The sequence below is a fragment of the Danio aesculapii genome, chromosome 10, assembly GCF_903798145.1.
Source record: "Danio aesculapii chromosome 10, fDanAes4.1, whole genome shotgun sequence".
Taxonomy (NCBI): domain Eukaryota; kingdom Metazoa; phylum Chordata; class Actinopteri; order Cypriniformes; family Danionidae; genus Danio; species Danio aesculapii.
The window spans coordinates 27,303,199-27,324,255 of NC_079444.1; the positions used below are offsets into that span (position 1 = coordinate 27,303,199).

Here is a 21,057-nt window from a genome sequence, read left to right on the forward strand (position 1 = left end):
TTCTAATTAAATAGAAACACACTTTTAAGTAGAGTCTAATATTGGATTCTCATTGATTCAAGTTTGATTAAAAAAGATTAAAGATCATTTTAGAAGCGCTATATGAGGTAATGCGGTATTAATAATATTGATAATGGCAGGGCTGTGCATTATTTTTCATGCAGATTTCACATCTGCATTTATTTTACCAGTAAGTAGGATATTTAAATGAATAACAAATACTAATTATTATTAATAAAAGGGTCAATTATTTATTATTTTCATTCCCTCTCTGATAATGTCTGATAATTGATGCCTCGGGCAGAATATCATTAACCACACATAAAATCCTGTCCTTAATCTTCAGTTTCAGCTGGAAATATAACACAAAACTGAAGAAAGTCAGTATATATGTAGTAACTAGATTAAAGATTTAAAAAAAATAATGATTGCATTGGATTTAGGGAATAAGAATTACATAAATCATACATAACATTGGAGAAGAAGAAGAAGAAAAACAAATTAAATATTAAAAGGGCAGGTTCTGTTGTGGTGTGTGTACTACCCACTATACACTGTAAAACCCAAAAAGTAAAGGTAACTTAAACCAAGGAAACCAATTGCAACAAACCATTTAAGTTCAAAAACTAATCCTAATGAGTACTGTGAACTTAATTCATTTGAGTACATGAAGCAATTTGAGCACAGTAAAACCCAATAAATTAAGAGAAATCAAACCAACCGAGTACTGTTAAACCCAATAAGTTAAGGCAACACAAATTGTTTGAGGAAACCGATTGCTTCAAACCATTTAAGTTCAAAAACTAATCTATATGAGTATTGTGAACTCACTCCATTTAAGTTGAAGTAATGAAGTATTTAATTAACTCAGTACCTTCAACACTGAGTTTAAAGCTCTTTTCAAATTAGTAGAACTAACTTTCAGTAAATTTTGAGTTAACTACACTCATTTCATTTGATAAAGTTGACTGTTGGGTTTTACAGTGTAGAATAGCTAGCACATGATCGAATGATGGCAGATTTGTCAGTATGATGAACCATGATTGTCATCCCTTTTTGATGCAGTCTAAATGTGTGTAAGCTCTTTTAGCTCAAGACTAATTCAGCCCCGGTGTTACAGGGAACGATACAGAAAGTCATTTTTACCAACAGTGAACAGATTGTATAACCAAAGTCATACTGGATGAATTATGCTGAATTATAATAGCATTAAAAGTGTAGATATGGACTAGAGTCTACTCATTGTTTAAAATGAGTTTAAGGTGTGCAATATGAATGTAATTTTCTTAATATTATTGCCTTTTTACATACGCAATTTATTTTATTTATTTTATAGTGTGGTGAGTGAATGTAAAATTCCCTATGGGATTAATAAGATCTAAACAAACAAATAATTCATACATATTTTTAGAATAAATAGTCATTGCTAGTTGCTAAATGTAGTGTTTGCATTGGAGCAACAGAAACAGCTGATTGGTCAACCTTCGGTTTGAGATCTTTCAATTCAATCAGCTTAGCCAATGAACATAAGGTACAATGCCAAAGAACACAGCTGAAATCCAAACCACATTCATGGTGCCTAAAGCCCAGCTTTAGCACAAACAGCAAACAAAATTGAAACTTACCTGGCTAGCCGGCTAAACCGGCTTCACATTCAGGTGTTCTTGATTTAAACAAGCCTAAACACAACATATAACTCCACACAAATCTTGAAGAGATCCTCATAGAGTGTCATTAAATGCTGCTTGGATGAAGTTATAGGATTGTTGATGGTGATGCAGTGTTTTATAGCAATGCTTGAATATTCTGGGAAGTCTAATCAATAGAAATGGGATCTCAGGAGGTATGATGGGTAGGGAAAATTTAAACTACAACTAAGACTGTTGGTCAAAAACATTTTTTGTAACTGTAAACAAAAAACATGAAAATGAAAAAATAAAGCTAAATAAAGCTGACAAAAGTAACCTAAATAAAATAATAATAATTAGCAAAGATAACAATGTTTTCAGAATGAATAAGCACTCATTCTGTAGCAGAAAATCTGACCTTTTTATTATTTGTACTTACAGACTTTTGTCAAACACATCACTTAAGTGCATGATTATATACATAAACATATGGTATATACCAACATAAAACATGCAAACAAACTTTTGCTTCAGTTACCAAAAAAAGTAAACTAGGCATATTTAACTACGTATGAAGAGTTCAGAAGTAAAAGCCTCTAAGTGCTATCTATAAATTTAATTCTAAAATCCTGTTTATGTTCAGTTATTTCACATTTAAGACAATAAAAAGAACATATGCATCACCATAAAAGTGAAATTATTGAACCTAATCTAAAACTACTGTAAAATTACTGTAAAATTGACAGTAAAATATTGTTGAAATGAAAACATGTGAAAATGCTAAACAATCATAACCTTGGTAGCGACAATGAGTGAGGGCCAATCTTTTAAAAAATATATTAATTTTTTACAGTGAGATCATGCGATTGATTGACTCTACTGTACATGCAATTCATTGGCAACAGAATAAATAAAAACATCACCCATCAACAATTATATAACTTTGTGCATAATATTTATCTTAATAAAGCAGCTCTTTATTTTCTCTCTCTATTTTGCTTCTCATTTGACAGGATGAACCAGCCATCATACTGCCGAGCTGGCCCGTATGTAGCATCACCATTGGACGAAAACACATGCAGCAAAACGACATATGCAAACTTGCAGTAATATGATGCAACTACTGAAAACTAACCACAGAGTGAGTCGGTGACATTCAGTGATGCAATCGATTTTAAAACGGGGCTTTGAAGTTCTTTTTTTTACATTATTATTTTGGAATAAGTGAAACTGTAAAGCACTTTAAAGGAATATTCCACTTGAGCAAAAAAAAAAAAAATGCTCATTTTACAACTCCCCCAGTTTCTTTTTTTTCTGAATTTTACCAGTTTTAAATCAAAAATTTTTTAAATCAGATTAGACCATTCTAGGTCATAGGTCTCAAACTCAATTCCTGGAGGGCCGCAGCTCTGCGCAGTTTTGCTCCAACCCTATCAAATACAGATGATTCAAATAATCGAGGTATTCAAAAGAGTCATGAACACCTTCATTAGTTGGATCAGCTGTGTTTAAAACTGTGCAGAGCTGCGGCCCCTCCAGGAACTGAGTTTGAGACCCATAGTATAGGTAATATGCCGGAATGACACTAGAAAATTATTGAAACTCATTTTTGAGTGAGATGCTAACGGTTTAATCCGATTCAATGAACTATGCTAAGTTAAGCTAAAAGTGCTCAGCTGAATGGATTTAAAACTCAACTGTTAATTCTAGGGGAGTTGTAAAACAAGCATATTTTCTAAAACTGTGTGTTCCTTTAAGATTTCCCACACATAAATATAAAATACAAAGATTTTTGGCATTTTTTTTCTGCAACTGTAATAATTAAAAAAGAAACAATTTAAAATGGTCTTACCTTGTCTTCTTGGTCACTCTCGCTGTCACACTGTAGGACAAAGAGAAAGGTGACATTAGAACTGTGCTAGATGTGATGGAGCTGAAACATCCCCCCTCTGGTTTTAAATATAAAGCCATTATGAAGTGGAAATCTGATTTCGGCAGTCTCGCACTGCACAGCTCATCAGCAGAGTAATAAAAGTCTAAGCAGGAAAAGGCTGTTCTTATCTCACTCAGTGGCCAGGCCTCATTACATCTGCCTATTACCACCAGCAGGGCTTTTTTTTTTTTTTACCCAGACACCAACTAGAGTACGAGTCAAACTATCTTCACGTCTCATAGACCACAGACACACTGCAGCTAAATACATCTGTCACTCTGCAGCTGAATGCTTAAGCTTGCTCTGTGTACACAGTCTGATTGTTTACATGCATTTGCAAGCAAATTCATTCCCGAAATCAATCAGAAAAAATAAATGAACTGATTATTTGTGTTAAAAATAGCATTCAGACTTTTCAGTTGCTGGCAATGAGGAGACCTGGCTTTCTGATTAGTTAGATTCTGATTCTGACTGTATGCATTTTTTTTTCAATAAAAATAATCAGTTTGACTTGATTTTGATTTATCTAGGGTAGCGTTTCAGATAATGTAAAAACTTATTTCGAACTGCTAAATAATAGAACTAGAGCATCTGTTTTTGATCAATTAAAATAAACAATTTCTTAGGAATCATTCTTGTTCCGAATCTGTTAACACTGATCACAATGTGTTTTTGAGTCACTAAAAATGTATTCATGGCATATCAAAAATAGCATGATAGTCATTTGATTATAAATCAGACTACAGTGATCAAACTAATTTTGATTCACTAAAATCGACCAGTTCATCAGAGTAGTTAGTTTTGTGTTAGGCTATGTGTTTCTGATTTAATAAAATGAACCAGTTCATTAAGAGTCATTTGTTTTCAGAATCAGAATACACAGGTCAAATAATATATTCTTGATTCACTAAAAAGAACTAGTCATACTGCTGCTTTCACACTATGTCTAATTCCGATTGCCAAGATCATATGATTTCTGTGAATTTTTGTAGGGGTGGGTTAGTGTGTAGCACTGTCGCCTCACAGTAAGAAAGTCCCGGCTGGGCCAGTTGGCGTTTCTGTGTGAAGTTTGCATGTTCTTTCTGGTTTCCTCCAGGTGCTCTAGTTTCCCACACAGTCCAAAGACATGTGCTATAAGTGAATTGGGTAAACAAAATTGCTTGAAAATTAATGAATAATTAAGTTTTTTAACTGTTCAGCCAATCTCTGGGTCTGGGGGGAACACTTTTAGCTTAGCTTAGCATAGATCATTGAATCTGATTAGACCATTAGCATCTCGCTACAAAATCACCAAAGATTTTTGATAATTTTCCCAATTAAAACTTGACTCTGTAGTAGTTCCTTTGTGTACTAAGACTGACAGAAAATTAAAGTTGTTATATTCTAGGTCAATATGGCTAGGTACTCTCTTTCTGGCGTAATAATCAAGGAACTTTGCTGCAGTACCATGGCTAGAGTAGGTGCAACGATAATATGAAGCACTTCAAAATAAGTAACTTTTAACATGACCCCTTGCTTGCACAAGGAGCGTGCTGGTCATGCAGCATAATATAACGGAATTAATTTTTATTCTGGGATCCATTGATGATGTTTTATTTATTTATTTATTTTTTATCAGAATCAGACCACACAGGCCTTGTTTTGATTTATTGTATGTTTTTGACTCAGTAAAAAAATATGTATAATAGTGATCCTACCTCATATTGAAGGTAAATGCAAAAATAACAAAATAAGAGCTTATTAATCTAAAAGAATGAAAACCACAACCCAAACCAATATAAGAAAAAAGCCACAGATGACAGCGGGGTCTCGGAGTAAAATAGACGAATAAAAAAATGTATTATTAAATGCAGAATAAAACAAAAACGCTGAATTTCAGCCTTTCTGTCCAATTTCAATTTCAAGGTCCACTTAATTCTTTATCTGCTAATTAGCTATGAGCACACAGATGACTTGGCTGGGAGAGATGCGTTTAGGGTTTGAGCCTGGACTCCCTAATGAAGGCCTGCTAAAGGGAGGCGGGGCTTGGGGCCTTCAGGGCCAATTACACCCAGCGGAGCTTAACCCTGTGGCAGGCACGGATGATTGACAGTTCTTGGAGTCGTATTCCTGCAAGGACTGTGAATGTGAGAGGAAGGGACAGAGTGAAGGGAAGGGAGGATTTTTTTTTTTTCTGGCACAAGCCTCTCCCGTCTGACCTGATACAGGGCCTGCTGAGCAGCATCCAATTTACAGCCCCAATCCAACGGGATTTGAGACATACGGGGCTCATGTATTATACATTACCAATAAACACACACATACCAGATGTTAATAACCTACTGCTCCTGTGTGTGCCAGCCTGCTATTAGTGTTAGAATTACAGTAAAAATGCTAGAGAACACAATCAGTATTGTATTGAGAGCAAAAGTCAGGTTTTGAAAGTAAAACTCCATTCTTTTTCTCATTAGATAAAGGGATTTTTTAACAATCATTAAAGGCAGACCTGTGATAAGTGTTGCTGAAGCTGTTAGTCAATTGCTTTTGCTTTTGTCGAACTTCTATTTAAAAAACAATTGTCTAATAATGGAATTTGTGGAGGAAAATTACATTACCTATTAGGGTTGCACATATATTGTTTCAGCATCGATATCGCAATGTGATCATTCGCAGTAGTCTGAATTATTAGAGTAGAGTCTGAATTATTATTTATGATTTCATAAGTATTTTTTGAGGTTTGTGAACGTGTGAGAGTTTGAAAAGCTTTCAGGCCTAAGAAATTGTACTGTTTGTAACTTCAATTTTATTGAATTGTTTATAAAATGAAGACTTTGCTGTATTATTTTACGTTATAGTTACAATATGCCTGAACACAGTTTGACTCTTTGGAATACAATAAAAAGCTGTTTATTTAATTGGAATCTTTTTCTTTATTGAATTTATCTATGCTTGTTTCTTATATTTTCTGCACAGAATCCTCCCAATCAATCTAAAATTACTAATTCTTTCCAAATAGTTATTCAACATATTGAAATTGTATTTATAATCGCAATATATATCGCAGAATAAAAACAAAATCGCAATGTTAGATTTTTCCAATATCGTGCATCTCTATTACCCATGATGTTATACAGAAAGTTCCAGCAAACACATCTAAATGACATTTAGCTTTGTCCACTTTTCAAAACGCACTACAAAGTATGCCTTATAGCATGCTCAAAATACTTAAATATCTTCAAATACATGCAGAATTTGCAATAAATTTGGCATTTATTGTTTCTATACAACCAAAACATTGTTTTATATTTCTCTTATCCGTGTCATCCATTAAACTTCATATGATTGTAGTTCTTTTCTTCATTATAGCCATTAAGTCCACAGTCCTTGTTCCATTGTCTGACTTTCATTTAATTTAATTCTATTAAATATTTATTGCTTTAAATAATTTTGTGATTCACCTCAAACTGTAGCTATTTGCTTTAGTTCATAGCTTTTATCATTTAAACAGACTTTTATTGTAAAATAAATAGGAAAATTATTCACCCGCTTCGAATGTTATCACTCGATTGAATGGGCTTTATCAGCTGATAGATATGGGCCAGATATGGGCACAGAAGGCTTTTATCATCCATCCACATGGTTAATCAGCTATACAAATAGAGAAGACTCCAGATCCAAATCAGTTTTTACATTACTGTGAAGGTGGGTTTGGGGTTGGGGTGGGGGTAGACGTTAATAAAATACAATTAACGGAAAATTTAATAAACAGTATAAATAATTCTTGTTAACTTCCAGCCGCAGCCGTATCTATAGCTGATTAACCATCTGAATGGATGATAACAGCCTTCTGCAACTACTACTGGCCCATATCTATCTGATAACCACTGATAACGTCCATTTAATCGAGTGATAACATTTGAATCGGCTCAATTATTCGACAACCACTGTGTAAAAAATTATGCTGTCTTATTTTTTTAGTTGAATCAAAAGAACTTACTATAGATCAATCAAATTGACAAAACATATTAAGGTAAACTTAAAAAAATTAGTTTCAAGAGTTCCCACTTAGATATGCTTGGTGTATAAAGCAGGTTTGTCATGCTGTCCCGGGAGAGAACCCTGAGCTCGGAGATATTTGAGCCCAGGGTTCCTGCCTGGTCAATAAGCATATCAGGAGATCCGAGATCAGGTAGGTCTCGAGAGCTCCCCCTTTAGAAAAGGAAGGAAAAGGAGGAGATGGGGTGGAAGCGGGGATTCTTCCGAAGATAGAAACAGTAGGGAGACAATGATTCATTTATAGTAGACTAGGATCACTCTGATTGGATTATTACTGATTACAGATGAATGGCCAGACGTGCTCAATCATATCAAGTGCTCCTCTCAAAATTAGTTTATGAAACTTCACTTAAACATGAAAAAAACATTTGTTTGTGTCATATCACTTTGTCATATTATTGTGATACTGGCCATGCACTAATGCACTGTATTATTTAGCATTTCAAACAAACACGCATTAACGCACGCACACACACACACACACACACTTACACATTCTAGGCTATAATGGTCGATTTAACATGTATGACTGCATGAAACCTTTCTAAAGGCCTGGGGCTCCCCCTCAATTGATGCAGCCAAGGTTCACGAAGAGTTAAAATAATGAGCAAAATGTTTTTTTTCTTCTTCCAGTGTGTTGTGATCCATAAAAAACACCGCCGGCATCTCTATCAGCGAGTCAGTGCTCCCCGCGCCCGGCCTGCCGTTTTGATTGCGGAGATATGAGAGGAACGAAATGACTCGCCCTTGCTTGTGAAGCAAATGGAACGCGTTAATGGAACTCATCGCATTACCCAATGCAAAAGTGCCATAGCTCATTACGTCAGGATAAAAGGATATCATTGTAGACGGTGAGCAGAATTGACTTTCTGCGCCGCGACTTGATGATTTAATCAACTGCTCTCTTTCGCTTCTCATCCGCGCGCCTGTCGCTAACACAGGTGCTGCTAAACCACACTTTCTCGCTAGCCAGCCAGTGGAGAAAAGGGAAGAAATTGCTGTCATTATTCTTTCTCTCTCTCTCTCTTCTTTCCAAGAATGGAGGTATGCAAATTTCCATACTGGTGCTGCTGAGAGGAGAGATTGAGAGAAAAGGAGGGGTGCACCCAGATGGAAATACCTTTATAGTGGGAAAGTAAAAGTAACGGAACGGGAAAGATGAGAGCTGACAGGTAAGGGCAAACAGCTTGTTTGTCCTTAACAGTGAGGAGTTTCACTTCAGGAATAAACCAAACAAACAAATACGGTAAGATCTGCTGCATGCAAAGTGTATTAGAGCACCTGAATCACAGGGAGTGCTTAGAGGTTATATGATCAACGTATGGTGCTGTGGTGCTCAAGTGGGAAATGCAGGTTCGAGTTCAATAGTATTTTGCAGTTCCTTGTCTTTCTGTCCATTTTTTCCTTTCCACTTTCATCATTTAAAAGTGACATTGAGGGCATAAATAAATATACATTTAATATTAAAATGCTTTTAGTCAAAAACATATATTTTACGGTGGACCACAAAACCACAAAATAAGTCTTATGTTGCACAGGTACATTTTAACATTAGCTGTATGAGCTGAAATTATAGTTTTTTTATTATGACAAAATCCTTAGAATATTAACGAAGAAATGTTGTAAATATTGGACTGTAAACATATAAAAACTAAATTACTCACTTTTGATTAGTAATGTACATTGCTAAGTACTTAATTTAGACAACTAAAGGCAATTTTCTCAATATTTAGACTTGTTAACATTTACATTCCAGATTATCAAATAGTTATTTTTCAACCAAATGTTGTCCTATCCTAATAAACCGTATATCAATATACATCATTATAACCAATAGAAAGCTTGATCCAGATGATGTATAAATCTTAATTTCCCAAAATTTACACTTATGACTGGTTTTGTGGCCCACGGTCATACAGTATATACCTTTATTAAATTATATCACATGAAATCTACTGCATTAAATTAAATAATATCAAAGCTGTAATTAAAGTTGATGAAGCAGAAAACATTTAAAGTAGAGGATTCTGGCAAGAGCTTTTATAATATTAATTTTCAAAAAATGAATATTCAATAGCTTATATTTGTATTGTAGTAATTTACATCAGAATGTCTTGTCAGTATCCTTTACTTCAAATAGATGCACACCCTCAAATATACGCTGCTCAAGCACAGGTTTTTTGGTGCACTCTCAAATAAACGCTGCTTAAGAATGTCTCCAGTAAAGCTACAGAGCGGCATTGATGCATCCTGAAGTAAAGTGAAACAGCTATAAACTCCAGCAAGATAAAGTCATTGTATACAGAACCATAGACCATTATCTATTAATAAAGTATAATTATAGAAACTGTGTTCATTTTAACTGAAAGCTACGCCATGTTTGCTGGCTTCACGCATCACAAAGCCGTCAGTCAGCATGTCACCTTATTGGGTTAAACAAATAACGAACAGCACGATTGCAGAAAAGTTTGTGCTGTTATAATTCACTTACCTTTTAATACATTTTGTTGCGATTATAACCCGCTATTAAAAAAAACAATGACTGAATGTTTTGAACGAGAAGCTGTAATGTAGCCATGGCGGGATGAATTTTGGTGTGCGCCCCGCTATGGAAGAATGAATGTAGCGGAAACCATGAAGTGATATTCTAAGTCAATCTCTCTCTTTTGTATGTTGTAGTGCTGTATTTATACCATATAACTGTAGTGTACTGAGTGTGAGATGGCACATGCATATCAGGAATATGTGTTTTGTTGGCAGAAAAACAAGAAATGCCTACATGTCTTTACCATTTTTCCTCATTACAAACACAACAGCAATCTAGTAGTGATTGTGCTGTTTTTTTCGGGGTTAATTATTGTGATATCACGATTGCAACAGAGAAATATTGTAGACTGTAATACTGTAGGGAGACTGATGGCATTTCTATGCCGTTCAGCCTTATAATCTTTCAATGTCACCAAAATCACCTGTTTTGTCATCACTTTAAATACTACGCTAGAGAGTCGTTCAAACACTACAGGTAGTTCTAAAGTGACATTGGTGAATTAGTTCTGACGTCAGCTGCAGATGTGAATGAATGGTGGAAGAAAGTGGTTCCTAATACAAAAGGGTTTTTAGACTCTCTGTGTTTGATTTTCTTTTTATATAGATGATTGTGCCGTCGAACTGTTGTATAAACGCAATATCACACTCTTAGCAGTGCGATATGGCTGTGTACTGTCACTGATGGGACACTAAGGCACTCGTGCCAATGCATGCCTCCCACCAGTGCCAATATACAGCCACATTGCACTGCTACGAGTGTAATACTGCTCATATATATATATATATATATATATATATATATATATATATATATATATATATATATATATATATATATATATATATATATATATATATATGAGCTGTGAACCTACACTGGCCTCACGGTTCGGTTATGATTATCATGGCATCGATTTGGTTCAATTCGATATCACGGTGCATTGACTGTGCTTTCCATACACAGTTTTATATTTTCTTCACAGCAGCAATTCTTGTATTAAAATGTATAAATATATTTATATTTATATACTATTTGTAATACAATTTTGTCATTTAATACAAACAGTCAGATATATAAACTGTGCCTTTAAACAACACAAGCATTTATAGCAAATAATATAAACATAAAATATCAAATATAAATATCCCGCTTTCTGATCCTTGTCTACAAAGTTCTCTTACACCACTTTGATTGGTCACACGCACAACAAAAAGGGCTGCGATTGGAAAGTCACGCCAGCAGGTCAAATGGTCCACAGTGAGAGAGAGAGAGAGAGAGAGAGAAAGAGAAAAATGGAGTGCTTTCATTCTCTCAATCGCATTGAAATAGTGGCTTCTGCTGTAAGTGTCAGTGAAAGACTGAACGAGCAAACACAAAACGCTGTGAAATTGTGCACAGTTTCTGAGTTTTTAAGTAGTTGGAGCGTTGCAAATATTCGCGCTTGCCTCCCTCGCCATAGTAAGCTATGGCGGCATAGCGCATATGAGATAAATGACGTCAGTACACAATAACCAGTTATGATTATTACTGAACCGATGCCGAATTGTCCGCATCTGCATCGCGGTGCACCAAAGAAACAATTCATTTTGACATCCCTAATATATATATATATATATATATATATATATACATATATATATATATATATATATATATATATATATATATATATATATATATATATATATATATATATATATACATACATATACACATATATATATACAGTATATATATACATATACATATATATACATATACACATATATACATATACACATATATACATATACATATATATATATATATATATATATATATATATATATATATATATATATATATATATATATATATATATATATATATACATATACATATACATATACATATACATATACATATACATATACATACACATACACATACACATACACATACACACATATATACATATATACATATATATATATATATATATATATATATATATATATATATATATATATATATATATATATATTTATATATACCACACACACACACAAACAATGATACATTAAAATTGATACATCTGATACATCTAAATGATACATCTAAAATTACAGTAAGAAGATAAAGCTATATTTATTGTTGACTGAAGCAGAAAACATCCATTTAAACAGACTGAAGTAAAGAAAACAACACGTAAAGGATGCTGACAAGAGTAAATGAAGAGATTGGCATAATAATGGTCAGTTCAACATATTTAATTCCTCTAAAACACTTGGTATTACAGTCATATTGGATGGATTAACTTGGGAATCCTTCTCAGCATCTTCTTGCATTTTTTTCTAGCGTGGTGTTAATTTCAAAGCCAAACACTTCGCCAATTGATCTTGGCTGTGGATCAATATAGCATGTTAAGCTTATTAAAACAGCCAATGGCCTCAGTGGAACAGCAGAGCCATCTGCTTTAGTTAGACATACACACACACACACTCCTCAGACACAGCAGAGGAGGAAGAGTAAGGAGCTCATCAGGCCTTTGGATGAGACCAGTAGAGTATCTGATCCAGGATTTACATATCCTAAAAAAGTGAGGCATAAAAACGATGAAATATGACTCATTGTGCACTTTCATTGGGTTTTCTCTTCCCAATTATTCCCAAATGTGAAACTTCTAAAGTGCCTGCCTTCAATGTACTGCGGTTTGTCTACTGGCTATATAAAAAACGGACAAGCCTTTTGATTTGTCGCCAACGTCTTGTTACAACACGAAATGTCAACACAGCACTCTTTAAACAGTTTCATGGCTTCTTGGAAGTCTCTAATTGGCTAGTTCCTCACTAGCATTTAAAAGCATAACATCCACAACGGCACACGTCCTCAACAACAAAAACAGCATTTACATGAAAATATCTTTGAGCTAAATACGTTTCATTCCTTTTCTATTTGAAGTCAAATCCCATAGGCCCCATAAGTACGCCTAACATCGGCAGACAATAAAGAAGCGAAAGCAATCATATCCAGAGCTCTTTTTTTTTACCATTGTCCGAGACTCCGAGCTAAACCAGACTCCTCGAAACGAAAAGCCACATCAAACTGCGCGACACGCTCTGGTGAAGGGCCAACACAATGAAAAATGTGTGGTTTCAATCCAGCACCGCCACGAGCCAAACACAGCAAACACTCCGAAAATATGCTTCAGAAAATATTCTTGCAAACTGCACATGAAGAGATCTGCTCTTATTTAGCAGCCGTTGATGTAAAACCGCAGTCAAAATGTCAAGTTAGGACGCAAAGTGTTGGACGTTCCATTTCATGGTCTATTTGCCGTTGTATTGTAATTGGCGCTGTCGCCGAACGCTGAAATTAATTGAGAGTGATCTGAGCTTGATTACAGAGGCAGCAGGGGTCCGGAAGGTTGGCGATAGGTTGGTACGCTCTTTCTTTCCCTCCTCCCTCTCCTCTTCCCTTGACTATTTTCACCCTGCGCCTGTCGCTCTGCCTGCGGGCTGTGGTGGGTGGCAGTGGGGGACAGCTTGAAGAATGGCAACCATTGGCAGGGTCAGCTCTGACAGTGCCAATTTGATGCGCTGCCACGAAGAGCTCCGTGCCCCTCCTCCCTCCCTCCTCGTTCTCTCTCTCTCTCTCTCTCTACCTCCCACTGAAAAAGCTGTGCGTCCTGATGGTTTTCTGATGCAAACCATGGCGCGGCAAAATGGTTTTTCCCCTCCTGCTGCCTGCTTCTCCATCTGCCACTGGGGCCGCGCCGCCGCCGGCCGCCTGCCTGTCACAGCGTGCAGTGAAATTAGCCAGGGAGGAGGCGCTCGCTAGCGCTAATTACGTTTTAATCATTGGAAATGTGTTGGCAAATCAAGGCCTGGAGCTCCCACTCTGTGCTCTGCAGTAGGGGTGTGTGTGTGTGTGTGTTCAGAAAGATGGAGAGAAAGAGAAAGAGAGAGAGAGCAAGCAAAAACAGGCCTAGCCAGCGCTGAGCTGAGAGTCAGACGCTCTGAGGAGAAAATGGCGGCGTGCCTTGTGCTTTCTGCTGAGAGTAAGGCTTTGCATACTGTGGGCCGCAGAGAGACAAGATATTTTACCAGAAGCTTTTGTGCTGTGTGGCTGAATCCATCGCTTTGTTCAGAAACCATCCCCTTTTTCCAGAGCATGTTGTGCCACACTGAGCCTGCGACTGAATGTGAAGGTGACATTGTAAAAGGTATTAATTATAAAAGTGGGGAGATTCTTCATAAACTGCCTACTGAACTTATTCATAAATGCAAACTGTGAAGCGGAAGTAATAAGGAGGAAAGGATTTCTCTCTCTAGCGGTACTCTTGTGACGAACGTGCAGTAATATGTGGCGCAAAACTCACTCAGATGTGAAATTGTAAGCTTACGGCAAAGAAGCAGGAAAAGAGTGGCCACAGAAATTTGACAGAACACTTTATTTTTAGATATATATGGAGGGATCTGTTTAACTCACCACTTCTCATAGTACCTGTATGAGGACATTGTGTCCCAGTAAATATAGGGTCACATCAAATAAGAAACAAACCCCGATACATGCATGCATGCATATACATTCATATATACAGTCAAGCCTGAAAAATTTCATACCCCAGAGAAATTAAACCCAAACTTTTTTCATACCCCTGGGGTACTAAATGCATTGAGTTGCTGCCATGTGATTGGCTGATTAGACATTTGCATTAATGAGCATTAATGAGGACAGGTGTATATACTTACCGGCCACTTTATTAGGTACACCTGTCCAACTGCTCATTAATGCAAATTTGTAATTAGCCAATCACATAGCAGCAAACTATTGCTGATCTAATGGGATTTTCACACACAACCATCTAGGGTTTACAGAGAATGGTCCAAAAAAGCGAAAATAACCAGTGAATGGCATTTCTGTAGTCAGAAGAGAATGGCCAGACTGGTTCGAGCTGATAGAAAGGCAACAGTAACTCAAAAAACCACTCGTTATAACAGGTATGCAGAAGAGCATCTCTGTACGCACAACACGTCCAACCTTAAGTTGGATAGGCGACAGCAGCAGACCACACTGGGTGCCACTCCTGTCAGCTAAGGACAGGAAACCGAGGCTACAATTCACACAGGCTTACCAAAATTGGACAATAGAAGATTGGAAAAATGTTGCCTGGTCTGATGAGTCTCGATTACTGCTGCAACATTCGGATGGTAGAACCTTGTATCAATGGTTCAGGTTGGTGGTGGTGATGTAGTTGTTAGTACCAATTGAGCATTGTGTCAACGCCACAGCCTATAGTACCTGAGTATTGTTGCTGACCATGTCCATCCCTTTATGACCAGTGTACCATGGCTACTTCCAGCAGAATAACTCACCATGTCATAAAGTGTGAATCATCTCAGACTAGTTTCTCCAACATGACAATGAGTTCTCTGTACTCAAATGGCCTCCACAGTCACCAGATATCAATCCAAAAGAGAACCTTTGGGATGTACGGAACAGGAGTTTAGCATCATGGATGTGCTGCTGATGAATCTGCAGCAACAGCGTGATGCTATCATGTCAATATGCACTAAAACCTCTGAGGAATATTTCCAGCACCTTGTTGGTCCAACCCAGTACCAGTAAGGTGTACCTAATAAAGTAGCTGGTGAGTGTATATATAAACTATCTGTATAATTCGAAAATATATATTTTTTTTAACCGCATACAATTCTCCAACTAAGCATTTAAAAAGCTATGATTAAACAGACATCAAATGAAAGAAGCACAGAAACACACTATTTAAATCCACCAAACTGAACACAGAAGGCACTGCTACACTACACTATTTACTTATTCCTTAAGTAATTTGAAGCTTAAACGACCAACTAAAGCTAAACCTGACAGAGCGTAAATTTAGACACGGGTGGGTGATATAAAGTACATGCCTGCTAATCATCCACCCTGTGACCCCGACTCTGGTTCCCCACAAACCTTTACCATTAAACTCCAGTGAAACCCAACCTCGCTCAGCAGAAAAAAACTCCTGTCAGGAGAAGGAAATGTATCTTGACACCTTTGACCGCTTTAAGGCCATTAAGAGCACCAGGATCCAGACCTGATGACATTCAGAGACTAATTCACACAGCATCTGCGGGACGTCCAGCTGTCATCCTGAAGTAGGGCTGGATGGAGGAGCGGATGAACAAATGAGGAGGGAAATGTGACAGCCAGGAAGGCCGAAATACAGGGAAAACATCTCCTTCACCAGTCGAGCGCTCTGGGGAAGATTTCTGCTTCTCCTGTCCTCTGTAGCCTGGCCTAATAACCTCCAACCTGATCGCTCAGTCTCAGCCTTTCCCAAAAAACACCTCGCCAACATCTGCAGGCAATTTCCTACCTAATGTGACACTTTCTCCAGATCGTGAGCTCTGAATTGGAGGAGATGGCAAATACTGGAGCTCTGTTGCAAAGCCTTGTGAGCTACCAAAAAGCAGCAGTTAAAGGCATCATAGAAGGGGTTCGAACACAAAAAGGGAGTGTTGCAAATATCCTTCACAAAATTGGCAATTTTATGATGCACTGCACTGGATAAAAAAAAATAATAATAAAAAATAAAAAAATTCTGGGAAAGAGTTAACTATGAATGCACTATAATATGGGGCTAAGATATTAGCTGTAAATAAAGGGCTTTTGGAGTATAATTAATTTGAAAAAAAAAAAGAAAATACACTTATCTCTTTTATATTTTCCCAGTCTTAAAATCAATACTTAAATGGATTAAAAGTGAATGTATTTTATTGTAGTGGTATATAATGTTATCATTTAGTATCTTACAATATTAGTTCATTTTAAACAACATTTGAATTTCAGCTAAGATTCTTTATGCTTATTACATTGACTGTAACACCTATTACACTTATTACATTACTGTAGCACCTTGCAAACATTAAAATGTAGATATTGTATTTTAATTTATTATGCATAATTATAATATCTGTTTGGTGTTAAATGGAATTTTAATTGCATATATATTAATATTATTAATAGTAGTTGTTATAACAATAAAACGTATAATAATGATAACAACAACAACAACAACAATAATAATATAATAATAATAAAACTACTACTACTAATAATAGCATTATTATTACTAACAATTATTATTATTATTATTATTATTATTATTATTATTATTATTATCATCAATATTAATAATAACATTAATAATAATTATAATCGTTTTTGTAAATAATAATATCAATAGTAATAACAATAACAACAAAACAACAATAATAATTGTTATTAATAATAATAGTTGTTTTTATAATTATAATTACTATTGTCAAAAATAATGTAATTATAATATAATAATATAATAATAATTATATTAATGATGACGATGATGATGATTATGAATAATTAATCACTAATATTTTTACCATCACTTTCTGAAATCTTAATATACCTAAAAATAATTCTATTATATCTGAAACCTTTGACTTTGGAGCATAACATCAAACTCGATCTATTAATTGATTGTATGATTTTAAAATCTATCAAAATCATGCTGTACATTATAATAATTAATTAAAATATAATACAATATCATCATTTAATGTTTTCTTAGAATATTATTAATAAGACATTTGATTTTTGTTTAATATACATTCATTCATTTTCAGCTTAGTCCCTTTATTGATCTGGGGTCACTACAGCGGAATGAACCGCCAACTTATCCAGTATATGTTTTTCGCAGCGGATGCCTTTCCAGCCACAACCAATCACTGCGAAACACCCATACACTCTCATTCACACACATACACTACGGACATTTTAGCTTACCCAATTCACCTATAGCACGTCTTTGGACTGTGGGGGAAACCGGAGCCCCCGGAGGAAACCCACATAAACATAGGGAGAACATGCAAACTCCACACAGAAATGCCAACTGACCCAGCCGAGGCTCGAACCAGTGACTTTCTTGTTGTGAAGCAACAGTGCTAACCACTGCATCACTGTGCCATCCTTTTATTTGATATACATTTACATAATATTGTTTATGCTTATTAAAGTACTTTGCCTGTAGCTTAGCAAAATGCTAACATCAAAATCTATTCGAATCAATGGTGAGTCTTTATCTTTGTGTCGCAGAGCTGCTGTTGCCTATGTAGACCGCTCAAAAAATCCATGACAGAAAGCATTTGACTGCAGTCTTGCTGTTGCAGTATTTTTAAAATAGCACCTGTGTGAAGAAGAACACCCAATAACTCACAGCCAAGCAAAAAGTGATGGTAAAAAATACTGGCATATAAGAAAAAAACAAGATAAGAAGCAGAATCTCAAGTATTAAGAGCCATTCTTAGACATATATCAGCCACACACACTCGCCGTGATGCCGAGCCAAAAACAGGAAAAGGTTAGCGGGCATAAGAAATGTGTGTGTGCTTTCTGTCTGTATGCATGTATGTAAATGCATCTGCGTATCTGGAGGGAACGTCTACCTTTAAAATAACTTGTCAGCTAAGCTGCTCGGGTTGACAGATGTGAGATGGCGCCCCGAGGTGGAGCTTGGCACAGACAGATGGTGCCACGGGGCAACGCGCTTAGCTGATCAACCAAGGGTGGCATTGTCACCCAGCCTGCCAGCCACAAGTGAGAGCAGGAGGAGAGGGGGTAACGCAGAGAGAGTATGTGTGTGTGTTTGTGTGTGTGTGTTTGTGTGTGTGTGTGTGTGTGTGCGTGTGTGTGTGTGTGTGTGTGTGTGTGTGTGTGTGTAGAGGAGAAAAAAACAGATGGAAGATGAAATCATATGTCCCATAATCAAAAGTTCCTACAAAAAAAGTTATATATAACAAACTGAACAAAGTAAAATAAAACTCAGTAAAAAGCATTAATTATGATAAATAAAATAATAATAATACTAATAAAATTATGTATTTATATATGTTTATAATCATTCATTCATTCTCCTTTGGCTTAGTCCTTGATTTATCAGGAGTCACCACAGCGGAATGAACTGCCAACTATTCTAGCATATGTTTTGCTAGATAAGTGGATGCCCTTCCAGCCACAACCCAGTACTGGGAAACAATCATACACTCTCGCATTCACACACACTACAGCCAATTTAGTTTATTCAATTCACCTCTAGCACATGTCTTTGGACTGTGGGGGAAACCGGAGCACCTGGAGGAAACCCACACAAACACAGGGAGAACATGCAAACTTCCCACAGAAATGACAACTGCCGGGACTCGAACCAGCAACCTTCTTACAGTGACAAACCACTGAGCCACTGTGCCGCATGTTCATAATCAATTTCTTTATTTTTGTTCAGTGCATTTATATACACTACATTTGTGTATTTGAGGTAGTAATATTATTACATATTTTTATAATTGTTGTTATTATTATTATTATTATTATTATTATTTAAAACTATACATAAAATTGAATTTCATTTAAAAAATATTTTTAAAATTCCTTATTCCAGCCAAGAAAACTTTGATATTATGAGTGAAAATGTTTTTTTTTTTAAGAAACTACAGTAATTTTTTGAGTATTTAAATAAACTCCATTTTTCAAAAGTAGTATGTACAGGTAAACATATAAATACAAAATAAAATAAAAAATATTAAATGCACACTTACAAATAATATATAACTTACAAAAAATATATAAACAAAGCTAAAAATGTCTGTAAATATGCATCAGGACTGTAGAATTTAGAACAGAAAACATTTAATTTGACAAACAAAATGGGACTGTCAAGGACAAAAATACTAAATTAAAATCTTTATACTTCATCAGCATTCATTGAACCACTAGAATTTACTTCAGTGATACATTTTTAAATTATTTAAAATTTAATTACATTGCATACCTATTCGAAACCTATTCCTTCATATACACTACCTGACTAAAGTCTTGTCATCAATCCCAGTTGTAAGAGCAACAAATAATAACTTGACTTCTAGCTAATGAGTTGAACTGCATCCCAATCATCACAAATACTGCAGAAGACCTACTGGAACCCGCATGGACCCAAGATTCTCACAGATATCAGTCAAGTTCGGGATTACATTCAATATGGGGGCATGCAAGACAGCCTCTCTTGAGTCCCACAGCCTGAGGTTTCAAGACATTTGTGCTGCCCATTACATTCCAAACCACAGGAGAGGGTAAATTCTTCAGCAGGATAGCGCTCCTTCTCATACATCAGCCTCCACATCAAAGTTCCTAAAAGCATAGGAGGTCAAGGTGCTCCAGGATTGGCCAGCCCAGTCACCAGACTTGAACATTATTGGGCATGTCTGGGGTAAGATGGAGGGCGCATTGAAGATTAATCCAAAGAATCTTGGTGAACTCTGGGAGTCCTGCAAGAACGCTTTCTTTGTCATTCCAGATGACTATATTAGTAAGTTATTTGAGCCATTGCAGAGATGTATGGATGCAGTCCACCAAGCTCATGGGAGTCATACACAACATTAATTCTTTTCCCACAGCACCATGACTTTATATTCTATACTGTACATTGCATATCAGTTAAGTGACAAAACTTTTATCTAAGCAAAGTCAGACCTTACTGTCCTAATTAAATTATTAAAAATCAAGACATGATCATATTTCATTTTGATTAAATAATAATAACCTAATGGCCCTTTCATATAAGTCACTTCTGATACCAAATGATCAACTAGAAGTCAAGTTGTTGTTTGTTGTTCCTAAGACTAAAAGGCGACAAGACTTTTGTCAGGTAGTGTATTTTAACTTCATCCAAATACATTTATTTCTAAATACTGTACATCTAGTAATCTGAATGACAACAGTATTTTACACATATTGACTTGTTACTAATTTATTCAATTATTTTTCCTAAGATTGACACTTTAAAAAATTTAAAATTATGCTAACACCAAAACAGGAAGTCTCATGTCATACCC

General features: G+C 35.7%; 1 protein-coding gene across 6 annotated transcripts in view; it reads right to left on the bottom strand.

Annotated features, from left to right (window-relative positions):
• The window catches only part of auts2a (activator of transcription and developmental regulator AUTS2 a), a 568,280-nt gene that overhangs the window by 199,899 nt on the left and 347,324 nt on the right, over positions 1–21,057 (bottom strand). For all 6 annotated transcript variants that reach the window (XM_056466220.1, XM_056466218.1, XM_056466221.1 and 3 more), the window contains one exon: positions 3,481–3,510. In XM_056466220.1, coding sequence (XP_056322195.1) covers positions 3,481–3,510 — 30 coding nt within the window. The remainder of the gene's footprint in view (positions 1–3,480; positions 3,511–21,057) is intronic.